This window comes from Rhipicephalus sanguineus, chromosome 1, assembly GCF_013339695.2.
Source record: "Rhipicephalus sanguineus isolate Rsan-2018 chromosome 1, BIME_Rsan_1.4, whole genome shotgun sequence".
Lineage (NCBI taxonomy): Eukaryota > Metazoa > Arthropoda > Arachnida > Ixodida > Ixodidae > Rhipicephalus > Rhipicephalus sanguineus.
In genome coordinates this window covers 95,160,997-95,186,995 of record NC_051176.1, presented here as the reverse complement: position 1 = coordinate 95,186,995, position 25,999 = coordinate 95,160,997, and the positions used below count along the sequence as shown (strand labels likewise).

General features: G+C 47.0%; 1 protein-coding gene across 1 annotated transcript in view; it reads left to right on the top strand.

Annotated features, from left to right (window-relative positions):
* The first annotated feature begins 442 nt into the window (after window positions 1-442).
* LOC119374505 (nose resistant to fluoxetine protein 6) overlaps window positions 443-25,999 on the top strand; it is a 118,719-nt gene continuing 93,162 nt past the window's right edge. Inside the window, exons 1-4 of the mRNA XM_049411873.1 lie at window positions 443-515; window positions 4,892-4,938; window positions 5,335-5,524; window positions 7,538-7,680. Of these exons, the coding sequence (XP_049267830.1) occupies window positions 443-515; window positions 4,892-4,938; window positions 5,335-5,524; window positions 7,538-7,680 (453 nt within the window). The remainder of the gene's footprint in view (window positions 516-4,891; window positions 4,939-5,334; window positions 5,525-7,537; window positions 7,681-25,999) is intronic.

The window sequence follows — 25,999 nt, the reverse complement described above, 5'->3', positions numbered from 1 at the left end:
TTCAGCACGGGCGCAATCGATAACGGCATCATGAGATGAGAAGTTCCAGCCTAAAATCATGGCATGAGAGCAGCGAGGCAGAACGACAAACTCGATGTGGTACAGGGCATCGTCTATAGAAACCCGGACGGTGCACGCTCCCAATGGGTCAATCGGCTCGGCGCTTGCTGTACGTAGCGAAATCGCAGAAAACGGCGTCGTGACTTTTCTGAGCTTAAGACGAAGCTGGTCAGAAATAACTGACACCGCTGCTCCCGTATCGACAAGCGCATGAATGGCAATACCTTCGGCAAAAACGACAATTACATTGGTCGGGAATAAATGAGGACTTGCGCAGTTCGCTGATATCGCAGTTCTTGCCTCCGGAACTGCGCCATTCAGTTTTCCTCGTGGACAGCTTCAGGTCGGCGGATGAGGGGAGAAAGAGAACGTCGACGAGGGGATGGAGACCGACGAGTACTGTAGCCTCGGGAAGAAGGCGCTGCGTCGAAGTGTGGACCGGCAGGAGCCGAACGGTAAGTGTAGTCCGGACCATTGCTTTGTGGTCGTGCAGAGTCGGAATACCAAGCACGGCGGCGGCAGAATCGTGCTACATGGCCAGCACATCCGCATGAGAAACAGATGGGCCGGTTGTCTTGGGTGCGCCACGGATTGAAAACAGGGGCCGCAGATTCAGCGAGGTATTGCCGAGCCGGGTGAAGGGGCTGCGGTGGTGGACCGTAGTTTCTTGTCGGCGTATAGTTTGCGGTCACGGGTAAAGGTGAAGAGAAGGTGGGCATAGGTGCGTCTTGCACAGCCGCAGACGGCGGCCTCGGCTTGGCTGCGGCTGCAGCGTACGTAAGCGGAGCTGTCACTGGAGCCGGCTGATGAGCAAGTGGTACGATGCCTGCGACTTGTTCGTGTATGACCTGACGGATCTCGGGAGTCAGGAGCGATTCAGACGCTTGGGCGGCTGGCAGAAGAGACAGCTGGCGCGCGACTTCTTCCCGAACAAATTGCTTGACCTGGTCGAGGAACGACGAGTCGGAAGCGACAGCACATGAACTGTTTGTTAAAGCCGAAAGCGTGCCGTCTGGTATTAGAGCTCGTCGTGTGGAAAGCCGTTGTTTGCGCAGTTCTTCGTAGCTCTGGCATAGAGTAATCACTTCGTTGACCGTCTGTGGGTTTTTCGCCAAGAGCATTTGGAAGGCGTCGTCCTCTATGCCTTTCAGGATATTCCTTATCTTCTCGTCTTCGGTCATGGACGGGTTAATGCGCCGGCAAATGTCAACTACATCTTCTATGTAGCTGGTGAAGTTTTCACCTTTTTGTTGAGCACGACTGCGCAGCTGTTGCTCAGCCCGAAGCTTGCGGACGGCGGGGCGACCGAATACTTCTTGAAGTCTAGCTTTGAATGCTGTCCAGGTGGGAAACTCCGATTCAGGGTTGTGGAACCAAACGTTGGCGGCTCCGGAGAGGTAGAAGCTGACGAAGCTGAGTTTATCCGCGTCATTCCATTTATTAGAGACGCTGACTTTGTCGTACAATGACAACCAATAGTCCACGTCTTGATCTTCAGCTCCACTGAAAATGGGAGGGTCTCGTTGGCGTGGCGTACCTGAACAGACGACTGCAGGTGACGCCTGGGGAATATTGCTCCGCCCAGCATCGTCAGGCATGGTTGGCACGGGAGGGATCATCCGGTTTCGGAGTTCCAGGTCTGGAAGTACCCCGCACCTCCACCAGGCGTTCTGGGTGACCAAGCCCTCAGATGGTAGAGCCGAGCAGCGAGAGATGACAATCGGGACAACACCGAAACGTAGCTTTTATGAATAATCTCGTCGTCGTCTTCTCCTTCCAAGCCAGATCCCCACTACCCATTATTTCCAGTACACGAAAAACACACGTAGTGTACGGGGTTCGTTATAAGTTTGATCTTGGTTAGCGTATTTATAACAAAAGTAATAAATTTGGCTTTTTTTGTCTCTTTCTTTTGCCGTGGCAAAGTACTACTATGCTGAAGACAGGTGCTGCATATCCAGAAGGGTGCACCATTAGGTTTGGTGGTAAAGCATACTTTAAATTTCAATAGAGAGCGCATTAAAAACAAAGTGATGAGAGCGTTCTGTTCTTTGTCTCCTCTGTTCTTATCGCGCTACCTGCTGAAACTGAACTCATGATGAAAATCACTTTTCTTGCTAAATATCTGCTACCAAACGCTCTTGATTATTCCCAATGTACTTGTAGATAAAATATGCGCAGTATACCGCTGCCGAAGAACCATTCATCATACCCAGCATGTCCGGTCAACTGTTACCGCAGTGAGGCCCTTTTGTACAATAATAATAATAATAATATCTGGGGTTTTACGTCCCAAAACGAAGATATGATTGTGAGAGACCGTATAGTGGAGGGCTCCAGAGATTTTTATCTTCCAGTATTGTTTAACGTGCACTGACATCGCGCAGCACACGGGCCTCCACCGAAAAGCGACCGCCGTGGCTGGGATCGAGCCCCCCAACTTCGGGCCAGCAGCCGAGCACCGTGGCCACTGATCCCCCGTGCCAGACACCATTTTGTAGAAGGAATTACCTTAGATTAAAGCGTACTTGTTAGCATAGCATGCGCCAAAAAGCGTAGATATTTGCTACTTAAAACGCCTTGCTGTCGATTCCATCTGCGGGCAGCACCACCTAGATTACTGGCTCGGGCCCCTGTCGGGCCAGAACTGCGTTCGGGCCGGGCCGGGCCGGGCCGGGCCGGGTAATTGAAATTTTTTCTCGGGTTCGGGCCGGGCCCGGGTCTCGCTTTTGAGTCACCGGGCCGGGTTCGGGCGGGTAAACTTCAATGAGTTCCGGGCCTGGGCCGGGCTGGGGCCGAGAATCGCGGCCCGTGCAGTGCTCTATAATATACTACGGCATCTACGACGCCTCTGGCAACATAGGTGGCTTAGTAGTTACCTAGTTAACAACTCTAAGAAGTGCATCGCTGTGGGCTCCAACGTCGTCACCGGCGTCACCTACGACGTTGACGCTACCATTCCCAGCTACGACTTGTATGCCCTTGTCAAGCGAGCTAATGAAGCTAGTGTCATCGCCAAGGTTGCTCGTATGCGTACCTCACGCTGCGTGAAAATAGAATTTAAAGGCAACTCTCTACCTTTGTATGTAAAGATGGGCCGCTTCCGACATCCTGTAAGACCTTTTGTGCCCAAACGACTGCAATGTCACAACTGCACGAAACTAGGTCACATGAGAAGCGTATGCGAAAATAAGCGAGTATGTTCTCGTTGCGCTGAAACCCATTCCGCGGGAAATAATTGTATAGCCAATGTTCTCAAGTGTTCAAATTGTAATGGACCCCACGAAGCTTCCTGAAGAGAGTGGCCAAAAATCAAAAGGGAAATTGCTGTATTGAAACAAATGGCAAGAGATCATACATCGCATCGCGAGGCTGCCGAAACCGTCAGAAAGCGGCGATATTGGCGCCGTAGTTCAAATAAAACCAAATCCTCCGCATCTGCAGCACCTCTTCAACGCCCTGCTTCACCTACTCCCTTATCACCCGGACCCTCCATGGCTGGTTTGAAACAAAGTAAATTAACACTTTCCTGTCTGCACCTATACCCATCGATAGCCCGCTATCGATGGTTTTCAACTTCATATTTTGCTGCGCTAGAAGCGCTTACGGATAACTACCGTTATACATCGTATAAAACGGGAGCCTTCCTTCTGGTTTCGCTTTTTTGTTTATTTTTTTCCACCGTGGAGGAAGTTCTAAAGTGCCACTTAAGTCGAGAGGGCCGAGTGCTCGTAGCTTGAAACATGGCGTCGACATCATACGCAATTGCCTCTAGCAAACGGCAAATTTCGGTGGATTCCAACGAGTCTGAGTTAGAATTTTTTTATGATGGCAGTAGCGGAGACTCGGAAGATAATTTGAACTCATCGGACTTCAGCACAGGTAGCGAAAGTGCGTAAAACAGTCGCGGAACGTCAACGCGTATCCGTTGGTAAGTTTCGTTTTTATCTCCGAACCGATACGTCGCAGTCGCGAACCGTTAGAAAGATATCCGACATGTTCTAAAGGTCACAGTTCTTAACTGGAGGGTGTCAACATCGTAGGGATGGGACTACTTGCCGGCGGCTATACTCAACGAGTGGAGTTTAGCGCGAGAATACGACCCGTAGTGAACCCCGGCATTGCGCTCCGTATTGCCTGCGGCGTTTCGTCGGAGCCGTCGATTTATTCATGAGGTTCTTTACCTGAGAAATAACCGCCCAGATTTGCAACACCACTTATAAATACGCGTGAACGCATACTCTTGAGTGCGAAGTAGATCAGAAAACGAATGTTGCCTTTATTCTATCTCCCTATCTTTTCACCCCTTAATTCCTTTCCCCCAGCGTAGGATAACAGACCGGACGCACGTCTGGTTTACCTTCCTGGCTTTCCTTTCTTTTTCTCCTTCTGCTCCACTTTTTTCTAGCCAGCAGCTGGCTGATAAAGAGAGGCCGCGACGGTAGAACAATACGCCTGAAACTAGTAAGTACATGCATATACTAGCTGTTTGCTAACCTTTTTTAAAGAGTGTAGCTACGTCGAGGTGCGTCATGACCTTCAGCACTTTCTTTCCTCTTTTTCTTTGAACGCATCGGCCCACTTTCTGCGTGATCGCGAGTGCGGTAGTGTAATTCTACTATATGCACTTCTAGCACTATAGAGCGCGGCGCGGGTACGTGGCGGCACCCCGTTACGGCCACGGTAACCTACAGCACACGAATGCTGAAGTCAGCCAATGGCCGTGTCCCTCCGCCTATGACATAGTCGGGCCAGTCTATCAGGAAGTTTGTGGAAGGAACAGTGAGCGACTTCCAGCGGTCTTTGAAACGTAATTGTGAATTCCTCCCAGGAGCATCGACTGCCGATCGGAAGCATCTTCGCACCACGTTCGAAAAGGTTTGCAGGACCTCTTAATAGTGTAGCTAGTGCATACCCTTTTGACCCTCTCACATGATACCTTTCTAGCTAATGACAATTGATGAGAACATGTGCGCGCGCGAAGTCCGCATGTAAACCGCCTGTGTCGTAAGCTACGGCTACATGTCGAGGTGGATTTCACGCGTGCTTAGAAATGCTGAATTCACACAGAGAAACAATGAGAGAGTTCATGGAGCCTAAGTGAAAAGAACACGAAAGAACATTGGTTTAGGGCATACTATTGCAATAGTGCACATTTGTTTCGGCTGCCCACATAAACGATTGGAGTTTTACAAGGAACGCAACGATATACGTTGACGAGTTCTCTTTGTTTTGCTTTCTCACCGCTGTACACCGTCCGGTTCATATACGCAGACTATCCAGGCTTTATTGTGGTGCATTGCCTTGTCATGTGGCCTGGGCTGCGTGTTCATGAAGCTGGACTGGAACATTAATGGAGAACGGGCCAGCGAGACTAAGCGGATGGTGACTGCATTCATCGACCGCATCCTCTGGTCTGTCTGTATCGCTTGGTTCTGGTTCACCTGCACCACAGGTAGAGGAGGTAACAAGAAATGCATGCAACATTGTGCTAAATTTTCCGAATGTGGTTGTCTTGAACAAAATTACAATTGCAGGGCTAGCTACAGATAAAGTAAAAGGAACTTTGCTCGTACTGGCTGGGTTAAGGATACCGCAGTTCAAAATTTTCTACTCATCCACCCAAGTGCTTTTCATGACCACCGTGAAATCACAGAATACGGTGAATCAGAAGGCTTTAAGCTTTACTCAGAATCATGGAGCTCTACGATTCGACATCTGCCAATAGCACATTCACGAACACGTGGAAAATACTGGCGAAAAAATCATAGAATGAACCTCATACAATGCCAAACTGTGAGTTTTTAGTGTATGAGTTGCCAGTTTTCATTTACTTTAAGTTTATGCTGACTCCAAGCGCAGAAATGGCGAGCCTCATTTAATCACTCACTCGGTCGGTCTAATTACTACAGACTCAAAGCGGCATGCGCACACGGTTTAAAGCTTTCAGCTAGGCTGGCTGGCTTTCCTTGACGCCTCAGCGACGAAAGATTGTCATTACGTTTCGTGTCTTCTGTGATTTCCTCCCTCATGTTTTCTTATTGGCATTAATTTTCTGTGGTGTAGCCACCTAATTTCCCAACACGTATTCCCATTAACGACCTATATTTGAGACCATGGAAAGCGTATTTACATGAAAAGAAATGCTGATTGAGTAAATCCAATACGCACTTAATTAATCAGATATATGTTTGCTAAGCCATCTCTGAATATAGCAGCAGCTGTCAAAGGCTGACTTATACCGAAGAAAAGGGGGGAAGAGAGGTTACCGAGAGATGGGATTTTCCATTTTATTGTACCCTGCGCTGGAGGGGCGTAACAGAAGCTGCGTGAAGGCTGAAATTGAGACCGACAAAGGTAAAGAAAATAAAACCGGATGGGCGTTTTCGTCAGAGCCTTTCACACAGCACACATGCCGGTGCGAACAACCTGATCTTGCTCTGCCCACTCTGCTCTTGCTGTACTGCAAGTAGACAGGGAGACGAGAGTGCATCAATAAATGGTACAAGGGCGTACTATCGGTAGCAAAACACGACATTTCATCGGGCGTAAATCTCGGCAAAACTGGGCAAAACTAGGCATAAATAATCTACGGCCAAACTGCGCATTTGTGAAGAGAAAAAAAAAACAACAACAAAACGTTGTGATATATTCAACATACTCAGAAATGTGGCCTATCTGTAGTTATGACTCCTGTGAAGGTTTGAGAACAATATTATAACAATGCATGCAGCAGGGAATTCACAATCTCGAGTTGAAAAATTAAAGAGTTCCACGACTGCGCAATCTGAGTAAACAGCGGGGCCGGCAAACAGGCGCCGCCACCTGGCGAACGCAGATTGAGTCCTTTCTTCATCTATCTTCACGTTATTTCTTCTTTATCTCTTTCAGTATTGCCTTGTCATTTCCCTACTACGAACCCTCACATCGCTCCTCCTCATCCTCACTTCCCTTTCCCACCCCTCCTGTGCTATACTGTAAATGGCTATGCTATCGTTTACCCTCTCACCCTTTCACCTCCTCTTCTCCTCCTCCTCTCTTTTACATCAGTCCTCCTCTCTCTTACAACAGAAAACGAACGCACTTCAGGATGGCATGAGATTATTTGGTGCGGCGAGATCTGGAAATATACAGAGATAGTTTGGGCCTGGTTATGCTACGTAAGGAGTAAGTCAATGTAGAAGGGAGGTGCCTTCGTCCTGCGCCGAGGATGGGCTAAGAGGAATGACTGATGTGACCCGTGTGTTTTCTTCAGCTTATCGACATGGAATTAATCTCTTCATATAAGTATTATTCGCTTAATGCCTCCGTCGAGATTTACTATGAACTAATGGGTTATGGTGAAAACTAAATTGTTTATGAAAGGCATCAAAATTTTAAGACTGACGCTGAATACGTTATGGCAGTCTAATTTCATTCCTGCTTGCTTAGTTTGTTTAGTCCCGTTTTCAGCATTTCTATTATTTTTTCGCTGCAGGATTTGTCAACCGGTTTCTCTCGTGGAATGGATTTGTGCCACTTGGACGCCTCTCCTTCGGCGTGTACCTCATACACTTGCCTTTCTACAACCTCATGCACCGCATAAGCAGAGAACGCAGGTTCTTCTCTCACTTCGTATTGGTGAGTCAAGCTTCCTTACTGATAACAATCCTGCATGACGAAAAATGCCATCGTAAAAAAAAGAGAGATCATAATATCAAAACACGACGTTTCTTTTTTCTTTTTTTGCTTCAGCTCTTAATGTACTGCTAAGCAATTCTAATAGAATAGCAATTTTTGCACGATCACAATGTGCACATTCAGCTAAAATTGATCTTGACGCCTGTTAAACGTACAGAAGTTGTGAGCTAGGATATATGATCATAGTTACGATGCTATTATATAATTTGTTTCCGTGTTGTCAAAGTTTGTCATCTTGTCAACTATGATTGTCTAACAAGGCTGTTACTGCCTCTCCTATTGATTATGTGCTAGCTTTGGCAATAGGGCGAGGTTTAACAATGCCCATAGTTGGTTCCTCGTCAATTCAATCACAATTTCGGAAAGAGTCACCTGTCACAACGCCACGAGGCTCGCGATACTCGTAGGACGGAACTCGTGATAGTTTAGGACGACTGCCAGTTGGGAACGTTGGTAAAGGCTCATGATAAAAAAAGCGCAATATGCTCGGAGACTTAGAAATGACACAGGTTGGAGCGCTTACTAGCAAGTGAAATTTTTTTTATTTCGGAAGAGCATTTTTATATATGCATCACGTGAATGCACGTCACCACAAACCACCCTTATTATCACAAACAGCGTGAATCAACGAAAGACCGCCATGATAACCGATGGCATATAGCAGGTAAGCACGTGTTAACCCCCCCCCCCCCCCCACACCAAAAAAAAAAGGCTCGCGAAATGAGTGATAGTGAACGAGTGATAGTTGTAAGATACTTGAGAAGGATAAAAAGATGGTACAAGTAGAAAATGATTAATGTTTTTAAATCAGTGCTCAGAAACAACGGCAACACGAAGAGGACACGGGACAGCGCTGTCATCTGCAGTGTCCCAATTCAGCGCGTCTTATCACTCTGCACCGCTCAAACATAGATAGTTTCGCGAAAATACAGCGTACGGCGCGCAATGTACGAGGGAAATGAAAAGCCGGTGGAGAATAGACTGGCGGCTGCTACGTACAGCTTCTTTGAAACAACAGCGTTTCAAACACACACACACACACACACACACACACACACACACACACACACACACACACACACACACACACACACACACACACACACACACACACACACACACACACACACACACACACACACACACACACACACACACACACACACACAAGGAAAGGAGAAAGCATGCGCAGAAAGCGTGATCAGTGCGCCATCTATCTTTTGTCCTGCATTTGTGAATTTCTACCGTTTTCAAAGCGCCTCTCACTGGGCTTATACATTAGAACAAACGTGGCGCGTCAGCCTGATGGTAATGATCGTATCTCCAAATTATGAAATGGCTCGGTGGCGTGAACATGGTCGCTATTTCTAGCAGAAAAGCGCAAGCCTTATTTGTCGGGAAAGGTGCCCTTCGAGCGAGTTGACACGCGCGCGCATTACACGAAGCGTCACTGACCACTCCTAGTGAGTACAGTTCATCAGTCAGCGTGGAATGCGCGACGACGCGATTCCAGGATAGAACGGTGTTCGAACCTGAGCCCTCTGCGTGGGAGCCCAGTATTCCACCACAGAGCCATGCCGGTGCTCGAAATTCCTTTCCAGAAAGACCCGATACAGGCTTCATGTTGTGAAGGAACCACATTAACATATGTAATATAGCGTGGTAACAGTAAAATAAGAAGCAGGCGTTACACAACGCGAATTTCAAACCAGGCGTCATACAATGCGAATTGCGCAACGAGTGGGTTGTTGAATGCTTCCGACTCGTTACAAAAGGCTCTGCCATAATTCTCCATTGTCCTCAGGCACAGCATCAACAAAGTGCACATAATGCCTTACAGGTGTTTAGTGAGTACCACAGTTCTCCGCAGAATGCCGAAAAATGGTATAGTGGCTGCTTCCCTACTTCGCAAAAATTATGATGATTTATAGCGTAGTGGGTTCCTCGCAAGTGAACTTGTATTGGTTACCAAGGAAGGCCATAAGGTCCCCTTGATCCATTTCCTTAGGGTCTCAATAAAGTTATTTCTCTCTCTCTTTCGCACGTTAACCTAGGCTGTACAGCGTGGTGGGAGAGTGAAATAACGACCGGGCGCCACACAATGCGAATTACGTAACTAGTGGGTCGTTTAAAGCTTCCAACCCCATTACAAAGGGTTCAGCCGTAATTCATCGTCATCAGCCGTCGCATCAGCAAAGCGCACACAATGCCTTACAGATGTGCAGCTGGCACCTCGCTTCTCCGCAGAATGACGAATAATGGCGTAGTGGCTGCTTCTCGACATCACAAAAATTATTATTTATGGCGTAGTGGGTATGTTGCTAGTGTACTTGTATCAGTGGCCCCAAGAGAGTTTACAACGGTCTCTAGAGATGCCGCTCTTCCAGCTTTCGCTGTGACTGTGCTGCGCTTTCCGCGCAGGCTCGGCGTTTTTTTTTTTTTTTTCATGTCAGATATTTCGTCAAGTTAATATACTTTGCTCCACACCTTGTTTAGTGGATCTATGCTATTCCTGCACATTCCAACGCTGTCGCGGCAGTATCATGTAGCTCTCGCACTATATACCGGGACAAGACGAAAGCTCAGACGTTGACATTGTGAGCACACAAAGCAGGCTGTACATGCCAATGTCGCTTCACATGACCATTGGGAGCCGTGACGGAGCCACGGAAAAAGAATGTATCTTTATAGTGATTATATGTAACGAGACTCCGTCACTCCGCGCAGATCTTTCGTTTTAGTGGACTGCTGGAGCTTTCAAGAACGTAGCCCCGCTTTAGAGCTCTGTGATCGCTCTTCCGATAAGTTATAGATTAACGTGACCGTTTGGGCGAGTTGGTAATTCATGGTCAAGAAAAATTTGAACAGCGTGGAAAAAACACGAGCGTACGAAGGGAGTCGACACGGACTAGCGCTGACTTCCAACTAAGGTTTTAATTCGGAAAAGGCACGTATTTGTAGTGGACAAAACAGTCATGTTTTTTTGTTGTTTTTTTTTGCGCAGTTTCGCAAATTTTTTCACTACATATATGTGTCTTTTTCGAATTAAAGCCTTAGTTGGAAGCCAGCGCTAGTTCGTGTAGCCTCCCTTCGTCCGTTCGTGTTTTTCCGCACTGTTAAAACTTTTCTTCACGAAGGAATACATATAAATTTATTACATTACATTTATTATTGCGATTGGAAAATAACATTCGGGATATAAAATAGTAGCGAATGCTACTATTTTATATCCCGAATATAAGCGCCTGGTCTGCTTACTTTTAGCTTGCCCGTTTCAGGTAGGTCAAGTAGCCCGATATGCAAAAACCAAAAGAAGTTCAGTACCTTTCCCTCATAAAACTTCTCATAAACTCCCCACATAAAAATACGTTTCCTCGAGATAATTAAGATACGTGGAACTTACATGTATGCATAACGTATGCGGAACAATCTTAAAAATTGAGCAAAGTCGAAGCCCGGCCCAACCCGAGCCGAGCCCACCACCTCAAGCCCAGGCCCGGCCCTAAGCCCGGAGCTTCAGGCCCGAACCCGGCCCGAGCCCGTGCAGTGCTCTAGTCTGTATAATCTCGAGTGACGGTAGCGCAGCGCATATCTATAGCGGATAAAAATAAATAAAAATGTTCGGATCAGCTCAGTTTTAACTCTGGGCCTCTAGTATACAGAAGATCGATGCTTTGACCACTACGCCTTTTGTTCCGCATGCAAGCAAGCGTGTTCAGACGCTTGTCCCATTTTCGCACCTAGTATCACCGTTCAATGTAATATGGGTACATATCAGCGCTTAAGTAAAACGCTTCCTCAACGACCAATTTGTAGTTCTGTGTGATTTTTGTTCATTCCTGTCAATGACAGGCATGCAAACAGCAGAGTGAAACACAGTGTTTGCCCCTGGTCGCATTCGCATGACAGCAGGGTCAATGTTCCAAGTAACCTTTTCGCCATTGCGCAGGTATCCAACTGCTTTGTTGTCCTTGTGTGGAGCTACATTCTCAGCTTCATACTGGCTATCGCCTGCGAACTTCCCACGGCTCACCTAGAGAAGCTGGTGTTCGTCCAGGAAACCAAGAAGGGCGGCGGCACCACGGAAGAACCGCAGAGGCAGCACCAAGTTATGGAAGAAGTCACCGGAAACATCCCCGTTATATCTATCAATCAACACACGCCGAAAAATTATTTTACTTAGGGATAATCTTGCCAAGCAAAAAAAAAAAATAGGATCCACCCTTCAATAGAAGTGCTTCCAGTGTACATTACTTTTGAGAGAACACATTCAGTTAACATGGACACTCTATCTCATCAAGAGTTATGCTGGTGCGCTTTATGACATAGGTAGCACGGCGCCACAAGTTAGTTTATACTAGCTTAAGTTTTCTAGCTCACATCAATATCCACGGAACGTAAAATTCACACTGACACAGTGACGGAGACCCATATCAGTCGACACTTGTTCGTAAAAAAATATCCACACGTCACAATATGCATGCAGAAGGAGACAGCCACGTAAACGGCCATCAAAATAGCTTTCAATCCACCCCATGGCATGTTCTGCCGGACAACCGCTCGCGTTTACAACGGGAACGGAAATTCGCAATTCTGTTAATAATCGTGCAAACATGGATAGTCTCCCCATTGGCTGCTTAATATAAGGACGCGTTGAGAAAGAAACAAACGACTGAGAAATGCCAGACTCGAAGGATCATGTTGCGCGTTGCGCAAATTCAGCTGGCCATAACTTTCCAGGCGAAGTTTGCTATGGGTTACATATTTCGGTGGCGGCGTTGTCGTAAGCGAAAAAGCCGGCGCCTTGAGCGTACAGAAACGCGGCCATCAGAGGTGCGCCGGTCACATGCGTGTATGAGTGCGCCGTTCTCCAATTAATGATGCCCTCTCTACCGTGGGCTTCTCGGCGATCAGCCGTTTCTGATGTGGCAGTTGGTTCTTTTATCCAGGTCATTTCTCATTTCACGTTGCCACATTTAATTGTTGGCTGAATATGAACGCAATGACCTAACGTTCCGGTGCCGGCGCCGGAACGTGTCTTTAGGCACGATGCCCATTGCGTAGGCGCGCCCTCACACCACGCTCTCAACCAATCAGAAACGTTTCGCTTCCGCCAGGGATAGAAAGACAGAAAGAAACAATGAACGAAAGAAACGAAGAGACGTAGTAGGTCAGGCAAGCACACGCCAACCTTCGCTTGCCTCCATTCTCCCGACAGGGCAAGGGATCCTGATTTTTTTTTTATGATGGCGTGTTTGTCACGAAGGAAAATGAAAGTAGTCCGACTCTTTCCATGCATTTTCGACACCATCATGAATGTGTGAGAATACCTACAACAAGGGGTAAAACTAGCGACATTTTCGCACATCTGTCAGAAGTGTAATTCATTCCCTGTGCACTCGGTCACAGAACGCGACATCGCGCCACGCGCGAATTCTTTGTGCATGCGTGCGTACTTGTGATGAAGCTACTGTACTTTTGTTACGTGACAATTCATAGGTTTTTACGTACAGCTCGCTAAAGTGCTTCCTAATAATCTGATATTTGCCAATGCCAATAAATTTTTTTCTCTTGGTGAACGGCGCTGTATGTTTCACGGTGTAATGCGGAGCGAAGCATTCCCCGCTCTCTTGAGCACATGCTTGTCCGTTTCACTTATTTTGCCTTGTTTGCGTAAAAAATACAACACTGTAAAGCGACCGACGTCATACGAACTATCCGCAGTTGAAGCCTTTACACATGCTAATAAGGCGGCAATAGGGGCTAGTTGGTACGTCTTCATGCTTGTGATGCTCTGCCGGAGGACACGGACCAGAGAAAACGAGGAAAACAACACAGAGTGATGCGCATATGCACATGCTTTGCACATGCTTTGCACATGCTTGCCTTGTTACAGCCCTGCCGATAAAGGCTATCTACCTCCCTGCCTATATCGCTGCGTTTCAAGTGCGCGCTCACCGGATATAGTCTTGGAAGCCATTCTCTCAAATACGCATTGCTGCTCAACACCACCATGTGCTACCGCGTGCGAATATACTTGTCTATAGTCATCTCGCTTACCGGAATACTCACGCTGTTGTCCTGGCGGTGTGAGTGCGTTTCTGGGCGTAGTGGCAATATGACGCCGATCCTTGACTGTTTACTAAAAGGGCGCATCACACAACTTAGACAGAATAGGAAAAGACGAGAAAAACGCATTCTGGCGTTTTAACCTTTACTGAAAAAAAGCAAACAAATTCAAGAAATTACACATCGTACACTATGAGTGACTAGACGTAGTGGATCACTGTTAATATGCTTGGTGATCTTCATATTTAATTCTGTGGTTCATTAGACTGCCTTTATACGGCTTTCATACAATACAATACCAAAAGGTATTCCACTCAGAAGTGACACCAGGACCAGGAAACTTGGAAGCATTGCGTCACCAAGGAGTCCTTGAAACATATGTGAATGCCTCAGCCAATATCTACAAGGACTCCACAGCTACCTTGCTGCTCCGCAAGAAAAGCAAGAAATGGCGATAGAGAAAGGGATTTGACAAGTGGATGCAACCTCCCCAAAGGCGTACATTGCATGCTTTGGTGAATTATTCAAACGACTCGATTGGGTAGAAGTGGGAATAAAGATTAACGGAGACTATCTTAGCAACGCATGGTTTTCAGTCGACACATTATCGATGAATTATTCCGTGTTATGTCGTCTAGGAGCCACAGTATGGATGACTTAGCCCCTATCCGCAGTATTATATTGCCGCGACGTCAAGAGAGAGGTCGTAACGCACAGATCAAGAGAAGAACAGCAGGTCGGAGTTTTTTTAATACCGCGCGCAGCGAGCTCTTCTTCTTTCTTCCTTTCTATCTTCTGCACGCAGCGTATGCCCATTTGTGTTGTCGTCGTCTTTCTTATTGCATGCACGTGGCAATATATACATTTCGTCTTACCTACATAGACTGCGCAAGTGTACACCGACGTCATATAGTTTAATGCAGGCTTAACTGAGTGCCTAAATTAGACGCCACATCGTGCACTCTTTTCACACCCCTCACTTAAGTGAACCGGCTCAGTTTAACGGCTCACCGTCTCGCGGCTCACTTGATACTAGGAGGGAGAGGAGGAAAGAGGGAGGACACTGACCTCGCCCTCCCTCGTCCTCCTGAAATTTAGAACACTTTTTCTATGCAGGCAGCTTGATAGAAACGGTGCCTGCGCTGGTCGCTGCTGAGTGCCTCCTCCTCGCCCCCCCCTCGCCCACGCACCCCTCTGAAAAAAGTTCTGCGGACGCACTTGAGCGCCACCTGCTTGCGCGAGCCTCGACAAGCCAATATTTCACACCACTTAGAATAACAGAGAGCTGAGCTAGTTGGTAAGTATTCATTCTAAACACGGACACAAGAAAAATACGGACACAAGAAAGAAGTCAGGACACCACAAACGCCCACTAACAACTGACGCACAACGGCGGAAAAGAAAGAAGGCACGAAAACTTATCTCCGCGTGCCCATGCAATAGGCGAACCTATCACTCCGGCACGCGTGGGGGTCTACGTGGAAGATAACTGTTAAGGCATTTGATTTCATTTTTGTGCAAGTTAATCGATGGTTGGCTCACGCATGCGCTACCACTATTCTCGATATGCCATGCTTCAATCATCAGGCACGTTTCTTCATTTCTATGCCGGTACAACACTGCGCATTCATCGAATTTAGGCGTGCACTTACAATCTCGACAATGTAAAGATAGTTTAGAAGGTGAGCCTCCGGTTAGCCACCTCTTATGTTCCAATAATCTCTTGTTAATGCAGCGGCCCATCTGTCTACGTAGAAGCGGTCGCAGCTGAGAGGGACCTTATTCACCACACTTGTACGGCAATCAGTGAATTTGTTGGTGTGCTTAACGAAACGAATATCGGTCCGCTTCTTGTCTTTTACTCGCTCATTCTTCCGCTACACAGCGGCACAACTCTTACCTAGCTTATTGGCAGCCGTGAAAACAACATTAACGCCGTATCTACTTCCTACTTGAGCCTGTGCGATACGCAATGAATGTACGGTATACATACGACAAGCTTCTTCCTATCGCTTTCTGCAACCATGTTCGGACTCCGTGATGGACTTCTTTAAACGTTCAGCGACAGTGGCCACTGCATCATGAGGATACCCTACATCAAGAGACGCGTAACCTGTGCGTTAAAGCTATCACATTTTGTGCTCACACGACTTGGTGAGGGCTGACTTAAGGCAAGACATGGCGATGCCGTTTTTTACAACCTTCGAGTGCTTCGACGAAAAATTTAACAGTGGTTTCGAAGATCTAGGAGAATACTGACAGCACTCGTGGTTCTTCTGAAACGTTAAGGAAATCTCTAGAAATTGTATTCCATTATTCTGAGGCACCTCTTTAGTAAAGCTCAGCCCTCCTCCATTTAATTGAAATTTTTCGCTCACTGAGGTTACCACCGTTTCAAAGTCCTCACCACTGCAAAAAATCAGGTAATCGTCCAAATAACGAAAAACCTTAATAATCGAACTACCTAAGGCGCCTTCCAAAAGTTTGTCAATCTTGCTAAGGTATAGGGCAAAATCACTAACAACCGGAGCAACCTTAGAACCAATACATATCCCTGATTTCTGCACATAAACGCCTTCCTTCCAACCTACCAGCGTCGACTTTAAATACATGGAAAGAATTTCTAGAAAAACCCCGGAAGAAACACCACATTTATCGGTGAAAACCATCTCGTGCCCTTGTTCGTTAATATATTCATTAACAGATTTTAACAAGTCCTCATGCGGCAAAGAGTAATAAAGGTCTTCAATATCCATACTAAAAGCTTTACAACCACCGGGGTTCTCCTCTGAGAGGTACTGAACTAGCGCCTCGGAATTACGTATACGTAAAGGGTCTGAAAAACTCAAAGAGGTTAAGCAGTTCTGCAAATAACTAGATACAGCGACTTGCCAGGTGCCTTGCTGTGAAATGATTGCTCGAAAGGGAATCTCGTTCTTATGTGTTTTCGCTGAAAAAAAGCAATTCTAAAGTAAGTGATTTAGCCTTTCTTGACATTACAAGCTATTCTCTCGAGGTTATGTCTTAACAAAAGGTCGACAGCACGTTGCCTAACTACCGATGGTTTAAGTTTTACCGTCCTAAAATTCTTTTTTATTGCTGTTAATGCTTTTTCAGAGAACAAACTGTCCGGCATAATTACGAAATACCCTTCCTTATCTGAAATTACTGGCCTGAGTTTCTTTTCCACACAGTAATTAACCAAAGGCTGGACAGGATCAGAACACTTGAGATGCATATTAGAACCCTTGATGCTAGCAACGCAGTCTGAAATGCAGTGGGAACGCTCTTCTTCAGGAACTAGTCTAGTGATTGTACGCGGCAAACTTAAAACGTCTATTGGTTTCAGGTTCGGCTTAAAACAGTATTTGGGGCCTAAGGCTAGGGTTTTGCAGTGACTATCATCTAAGGTAGGTCCTCCAAGGACTAGCCAGTTATTTTGCAGAGAAACAGCAGAAATAATCTTCCTCTTAGATTGTTGAAGTTCTCGAAGTTCTCGAAGTTCGCCTATTGCATGGGCATGCGCAGATAAGTTTTCGTGCCTTCTTTCTTTTCCGCCGTTGTGCGTCTCTTCAGTCGTTAGTCGGGGTTTGTGGTTTCCTGACTTCTTTCTTGTGTCCGTGTTTGCACGCCCTGTCTTTTTAGAATGAATTTCACACCACCCCTCTCGCTTTTCGGGTTTTGAAACGCGGACATGTTCATGGCCGATTATGCGGGGACCAGTCGAGTTACTGTATATGCTACCTTTAGGTAGCAGAGTTGCGCATCTGTCTTCTAACGCCGCTAGCAACCATGCATTGCGGAGAAGCTGCCGCTTGGGCCATTTTTTTTATTTCTCGGACGCCTCCGCTGCAGCGAACTGAATTAACACTAGCCATCGACAGCCAATGTTTATCGCCGGTCTTCGACACGCCAGACAGGTTAATCGGCGACACGGTAGGCATGTCGCCTGCAAAAACGAAGTGCGACTTCACCGCATAGCTGTGGTTGCTAGCCGGACCTATGCGCTACTCTGCTACCTAAAGGTAGCATATACCACTGTGACTCTAGGGACCAGCAGACTGACGCGCCATCTGGGAGCAGTGAAACAAAACACAAGATGGCGTGACGCCGCTCTGCGTACGCTTCTCGCAAGCTGCTCAACGCCGCTCAATGCTCGCGTTGTTACGAGCATTTTATTTATTAGTTTATCTTTGGTCAACAGATGACGAGACGAGGAGAAAACCCTACAATTTTGGTCAATGGCATGTTTGGATTTTCTCAACTCGTACAATAGTAGAACTCTGTGGCTGAAGCCCATAGACACTAGCACCAGATTTCCCTCTAGTGGTTACTGTGCTCAGGTACTGACCCGTAGGTCGCGATTTAAATCCCGGGCTCCCGGCCGCGACGGTCGTATTTCGATGGAGACGAATTGGTAGAGGCCCGTGTACTGCGCGATGTCAGTGCGCGTTTAAAGAACACCAGATGGTCAAAATCTCCAGAGCCCTCCACTATGGCGTCCCTCATAATCTTGTCGTGATTTTGGGACGTAAAGCCCCAGACATTATTATTAGTGTATCATTAGAAAACTATGATTCGCTCCACACTGTTACCCGGCCATTTAAAATTGCTTGGTCGTCAACTGTGTCGATCTTTCGAATTTATTCACTTGTTCACATACACACGCTAATTATAAATGAGCGGGCTGCGACGCCATACATAATGAACGCCAAGTACAATAAAAAAACGCAATACAAAATGAAATGAAATATAGCACAAAATGCCAAGTACAATACAATAAAATACAATACAAAATGAAGTGAAATACAAAACAAAATGCCAAGTACAATATAATAAAACTCCAACAAAGTTCGTAAGATCCACAAGACTTATGTGCAGTGAAAACACTACATTAAATGCAGGTTATGGTTAAAAAACTGGGTTTTGCTGACTTTATCAGAAGTAAGACGGCTCCTCTTTTCGGTACAAATTTGGTCTGCTTTAGAAAATATTCGTTCACAAGGAACACTTGTCGCGGGAATGCATAACCTTTCTAAAGCGATCGCATACAAGTTAGGGTATATGAACTTCCTACTTTCCCACCACTCCAGTAGATATTTAGTACGATTTAAGTACGGCTCGTTGAGCTACTTATCTATCTCAACTACGGCCTGAGCTGTAGGGTCTCGTTTTCCTTGCAATGAGCTCAAACTGGCGTCAAACTCATCCCATACTGAGGGGGTCTGAACAGGCGTCTCCTCGGGCTCATTGCTTGGCCCAGGCTCCGTACTCTCGATAGCCGCTTTCACCTTAAAAACAAGTGCTTTCTGTGCCGACCTAAACTTCGCGTCATCCCCAAACCCCTGCGATGTAAACCGTGGGTCCAAAATTATTGCCTGCGAAATTAACTCGCTGTATTCTCATTTACGGAATCGCCGTGTCGGACCGGCTATGAGTTCGTTTGCAAGAATGTCAACCGTCTTAGGAGCGTCTCTAGTAGGTTCAATGTACTGTGTTACTTTCCTCGTCATTATTTGGAACAGAACGGTCGTTTTAGACAACGATAAATTTGCTTCAGCAGAAATTTCCTTTGTTACATCATTAAGCCTCAAGCAGTTAAGGCCCCCCTCACTGATTAAGGTAAGGAGCGTTTCAGAATACGGGCCACGTGTAATCATTTACTAACAAAAATTGCCTGCAGGGTATGAGAGAGCTTTTTCTCTCTTTTTTTGTTTCAATTTCTTGTTTGTTAAGAAAGATACATTTTCATTCGCTGAGGGGTTGGATGGTTGGCAGAAATTGTGAAGTGCTTAGCAACTACTAAAATATATAAGCTTAGATGGCTTCACAAGAATACCAGAAAACCTGAATCGACCAACATGACTTCCGAAAATCGCACAACGAATAACGTTGAAAAGCAGCGCGCGCGCGTCTGTGAGTGCGTGTTCTCTTTCTGTATCCAAATCATGCTTTCTCATTCTTCCTAGAATGTATTTCGCTTCACAAAATGGCAAACAATCAGCCGTATCGACGCGGTGCAGGCTCGCCTACAAATCACCACGCATCCGGTCACCATGCATTTTCCATCGGCATATTTCGATAGAAAGAACGTTACATGTTTTTGCTGAGAACCCACGGTTTGTGTCCAGGAGCAAGCCGCCCATGTAATGGATATTGCTACTCTTAACCATCGTGAACGGAAACTCAAACGAAAGCCCCTCTACCCACACGGCAGGTGATGACAGGGCTCGCGCGCTTGGCATCTTCTGCTAATTAACCCTACTCGTGGAGAATTAGCAGACTGTTCTCTATATTCGTTGTGCGGTGCTACCGTCTACGGACAGTGCCCACATGTCTCAAAAATAAGTTCACTTGTAAGTCAGCCCTTTTGTCCTCTCTTGTTCGTCGCTGTTGCAGCAGAAAACCTCCTTTTTGTAACTCTGAAACCCCTTCACCTTTCGAGAAATTACATTACTCCTGTAAAACTTTTGTTGGGCCTAGTTGGTACATACCATTTAGGAACAGAACTTCAGCGCAAATGAAGACGGACCACAAAGACTAGAAAGACCAGTAAAGCGCCAGTGCTTGTCTTTCTAGTCTTTGTGGTCCGTCTTCATTTGCGCTGAAGTTCTGTTCCTAAATACATTACTCCTAAACAGTAAAAGAGATTCCTGAGAGGAAATACTACTGGGCACTGTTGTATTGTCCCAGATTTTCTTTATCAACGGAAAAAAGAAGCACATCTTTTCTGTGCTGCGGCGTGGGAGTAGAGCTGGTGGCGCCGTTGCTGGAAAGGCTGTTTTTGCAGCGTCACGCATATTTACAACAGCTCCGCAAGTAATTACGACCGCAAGTGCACAGGTGCACTTGCGGCCGTACAGGTGCACTGAGGAATTATCCATGCTGTGTGCGAGAGAACGCCGCTTTTCGTTTGAAAAGTCGATGCGGGATCTGCTTCCAAGCAAAAGAACTCTCCCGAAAGCAGCACTTGCATGCTTCGATCGCTGTCTTGTATCGGTACTTGCCTTAAATCAAGCACTTATTTTGTCGTGTGTCACTGTGAGTGGACGCCTTTCTGGAAGACGTCCCTTTACCCACTGAAAGAAACAAAGGCGTCGAAAAATATCTGTGAGGCCCATTCAAACAGAACAAAGCTCAACGTAGTATCATGCCATGATATTTTGTCATCACGCACCAGGACGAAATAAAATGAAGCCCTGTTTCAGCACAACATATTGTTTTATTGACGTGCTAATAGCGAACGCTCAGAAATGCACTGGAGTCTGTTAGATGGGTGACATTACCATGACTACCGCAAAATCCCGACCAAGCGCCACTACCCAGGCAAGCGCCGCCTCCCTTCTTCAGGAGACTTAAAATATGCGTCCCCTTCTCCCCTCCCACCGTTTTCACTGTTTCATTCATTGTTTTTATGCGCCCGACAAGGGCAAATGAAAACAGTGAATGCATGCGCATGTAATAAAGCATTGCATTAGAGGCACGGGTGTGCATTCGTTATTTTTAGCGGCTCTTCTGTCGCCATATTGAATTTTAATCGATGACCGAGCAAGCCCCCACCCCCTCTACAAATGTTGTCGGATCACCCTTCACCGCATGGGGGTGGGAGGTGCTTGCTCGGGATTTTACGGTACACTAATAAAAACCAGGACGTAAACTAAGTTCATCTCTTCGTCTTCGACGACTCGCACAAGCTCACGGTGAACTGCCACGCGCACCGCTCACAGCGAGCGAGCAGCTCGAGTCTGCCCGCAGCGGCTCGGCCAATGACCGAAAATGAATCCACGAGACCTCTGTATTACATGCCTCTGGATATTTCTTTTATCGCCAATAGATGGTGCGAAATGCCGCACTCAGAAACCCAGCGTACCTCTCTCACGGAACGCGAACTTAAACGGAGCGGTTCAATCGGTTCAACCAATGGTTCAGCACGGCTCACTGAGCGAGAGCGAACTACGGCTGAGTGAGCGAGAGAGCACCGCCAGGCACCGCCTCTCAGGGAGCGAGAAAGAACCGCCGCTGCTGCGGCTCAGAGAGCGAAAGAGAACTGGACAACCGTCGCCGCCGTCGCTCAGTTGGTTCACTCGGCTCAGTGGCTCAGTGAGCCGCTTAGTTGGCTCATGTGAGCAGGGGCGTAGGCAGAAATTTTCTTTGGGGAGGGCGGGCACCTCCACGATCTGAAGTGGCGGCAGGGCAGGCCGATGTGGTCGAGTATCATTTTGTGCTGTGTATGCCATGGCAAAAAAAAAAAAAATTCGGGGGGAGCGGGGCACGGGCCCGGTGTGCTCCCCCCCCCCCCTCCTGGCTACGCCACTGTGAGTGAGCCGTCTCCCAAAGAACCACCGCTCACTTTCGCTGAGCCGCGGATCACTCGTTCTTTTAAAAGAGCCGCTCAAAAGATCCGGCTCGCTCCTGAGCGACCCATCTCTACAAAGCACATCCGGCACGTGGGCGGCGGTTTCCAAATCTGGAACACCGAGTTATCGCGCGATATCGACCACGCGATACGTCGCGCGAACGGTCCGCGTTTTGTCGCTCATAGCGTCGCTGTGCAGTGCACTTTTGCGCATATGGGGTTTGGCCTTCACAGTCCACGTGCTACGTCAGCCGTGCAGTGCACGCATTTTTAAATGCGAATGCATTTCTTAGTCGGGCTATGTGAGGCATCCGGCGTTGTCCGCGCGCCTCTCCGCTCTCGCTCCCTCTCCCATAGCAACAGCTGCGGGCGCGCGCGCTTATCCTCGCCCCTAGCAACCGGAGCAGGTGGTGCGGGCGGAGTAGCCGAGAGTGAGTGGAGAGGAGGAGCGCGCTCTGGCGTGTGAGGGCGCTCGCATCCGAGCTCCCGCGTGTGTGGAGAGTGTGTAGGAGAGGGCAGGTGCAGTGCTTCGCCGCTCCTTCTCTCGCCGTTCGCTCTTTCTCCTCCCTGCGCCACCGCCTCAATGCAGTGCGCTTGAAACGCGTTTGTAGCGTTTATGCTGCCTTGGCACAGCCTGAAAACAGCGCGTTCTAAACGCGTTTGTGCTGCATTGAAGGCGGTGGCAACATCCCTGAGGTGATTACGAACGCACGTAGGAAGCGTTCGTTGAAAGAGGCGCCCAAAAGGGAGGCACTTGAGCGCGTCGATTTGTCCAGCTTTACGCCATTAAAATTACTACGCCGTGTACTCTCGGCGCAAGAAATGCATTCGCATTTCCTCACGATTCCCTTCGGGGAGGTGGGGGCATTTATTTTTCTTGTTGCTGCCATTGCCTTTTGTGTTCGTTTTTGAAAATGTCATAGTGGCCAAATGCTTCTGCGCTGCGGAAGAAATGGCCAGGGCTTTGTGCCCTTTTGCAACAGTGTCTACACATCTTGCAAAGAGAAGTACGCGCTTTTCACGCCGCCAGCCAACGAGGAAAGACTTCAGGCGTGGAGGAGTACGATACCCCGACAAGACCGCGAGCTGCAAAGAACAGATCGTGCGTGCGAAAGACATTTCGCTTCCCATTTTGTCCTCAAGACGTGGTCTGTTGAGATCAACGGTCATGTTTTAATGTCACGTGACAGTGATAGTGACAGTGATAGAAAAGTTTTACCTGAGATTTACTTAGGCTCTTCAAAAACAAGGAACCATAGGACCGGGACGCTCCTTTAATAAACTGAAACCAACATTGGCATGTGTTTGTTTAATTCTAGTTGCGAAGTTTAATGTCAAAGGACTTCAAAGTTGGAAATTCGGTGCGGCATTCTGAGTTTCTGAATTAATTTTGATTACTTGGGATTCAAAAGAAACGAGATATTCCTGCATTCCTCTCGTTTCGAAATGTAATCGCCGTGGCAGTGAAAGATTGACAAATTGATGTACTTGGCCTCAGCGACCGGATCAGTTGACTGAACTTGATAAGAGGGTGCTGTTTCTTGTACTAATACTTCAGGCACCGTTGCATTCATGTTCCCTATATGTACGCTGGTTAACTGGAACAGCTGCTACAGTAGGCGCAAGCTTCGGCCGCTGTGCACACGGTGACGTTGCGTCCACTTGAACGGGTCGTAGAGTGCCTCGATGCAGGCGGTCGTCCAGGCAGCCTACCGGGTCGCGGGTCGAAGTTGGTAGCGCCATCCCTCGGGCTACCTGCGACGCAGAACTTAGTCGCGCAACGGGTAGTCCTGGCGTTCGCTCACCTAAAGTATTTTTTGCACCGTGCTCGGTACATACCACAATCTGCATGGCATGACATGCATGCATGAAAAACATGAAAGGTACATAACGAAATGATTGAAATTACATGTATGTATGCACATATATGTATGTCACCGAATGAATGACAAAATGACGTGATGCCGCTGCGATAGTCCCTTTAATGGGATGTCATAATACGGAGGAAAATCATGCATAACTTAATATAAATGAAAACGTGCCATGATATGAACTGCCTAAATCGGATTACGCTGTCATGGTTTTTCTTCTCAACTAGTTTTTCGGATATACATGAACGGTATGTAATACAGGTGATGACGTCAATGCATCATTAGCACGAATGAGTGATTACGGCAAAAGGTAATTCACCTCACATGTCATGAAATCTCATATTGTACATTATTAATGAGAACTAACAGACAATAACGCCAGGGAAAGTATAGGGGATGTTATTTGTAGCAATTAGGATATAAATCTGAAGAAAGTAAAGTGGACCTAAAGATAACTTGCCGCTGGCAGGGACCGAACCTGCGACCTTCGAATAACGCGTCCGATGCTCTGGCACTGAGCTACGGCGGCGGTCATCCACCCGTCCACTTTATGAGCCATATACGAGGGTGGTCTGAAAAGTTCTCGGCCTCAATAAGAATCACGCGAGCGAGAACTTGTAGCACTCATGTGCACGTTCATACAAGTATCTGCAAGTCTCAGATGAAACGCCATCTAGTGCCGTTTAGCAGTTTGGCTTTGATAGTCGATCATAGTGGGTGTAGTGTGAAGCACCGGAACGCATGGAGAAGCTTGAGTACCGTGCTGTGATAAAGTTCTTTGTAAAAGAAGGTTTATCTCCGAATAAAATTCACGAAAAGGTTATTAAAGTTTACAAGCAAGATTCACCTTCATACTCCACAGTCAAGAAATGGGCTGCTGAGTTTAAGAGGGGGAGAGAGAGCATTGAAGATGGCCCGCGCGAAGGGCGCCCAAAAAGTGCAACAACTCCTGAATTGATTGACCGCGTGCACGATATGGTTTTGGAAGACAGGAGAGTGAAGTTGCGGGAAATTGCCGAGGCTGTTGGCATCTCAGTGGAACGTGTATATCACATTTTGCATAACGAATTACACATGAACAAGCTCTGTGCAAGGTGGGTGCCGCGCATCCTTACTCCTGAGCAAAAACGCAACCGCATGACGATGTCACAGCGTGCTTTGGAGCTGTATAACAAAAATCCAGCGGACTTTTTACGTAGATTTATAACAATGGATAAAACTTGGATTCACCATTACACACCGGAATCGAAACAACAATCAAAGCAGTGGACTGAAGACGGGTCCTCTGCACCAAAGAAAGCCAAGTCAGTTCCCTCCGCAGGAAAGGTGATGGCCTTCGTTTTTTGGGACGCTAAAGGCATTCTGCTTGTGGATTATCTTGAAAAGGCTAAAACCATAACTGGGGAGTATTATTCTGACCTTCTGACTCAATTGAATCAGAAAATTCGTGAGGAAAAACCAGGTTTGCAGAAGAAGAAAATCATCTTTCATCAGGACAATGCACCGGTGCACAAAGGACATCTTGCAATGGCTAAATTTCACGATTTGAAGTACGAATTGTTAGAGCACCCACCCTATTCTCCTGACTTGGCCCCGTCGGACTACCACCTGTTCCCAAAACTCAAAATCTTTCTTGGTGGGCAACGTTTTTCATCAAATGAAGAAGTGATTGCTGCTGTGGATGAGTACATTTCAGGACTTCCACGGAGTCATTTTAAGGACGGAATCCTGGCTCTGGAATATCAATGGACCAAGTGTGCAGAGTTGAGAGGAGACTATGTTGAAAAATAAAAATAATTTTGAAGGTCCAAAACGCTTTTTTCTACATCAGGCCGAGAACTTTTCAGACCACCCTCGTATGTTCATTTAAACCTAGGAGTGTTAGTCAGCGCCGATCACAGCCAAGGCGGCGAGTGTGGAACCCACTTTTTTCTGCCTGTTGGCGTCACGTAGCACTTGATAT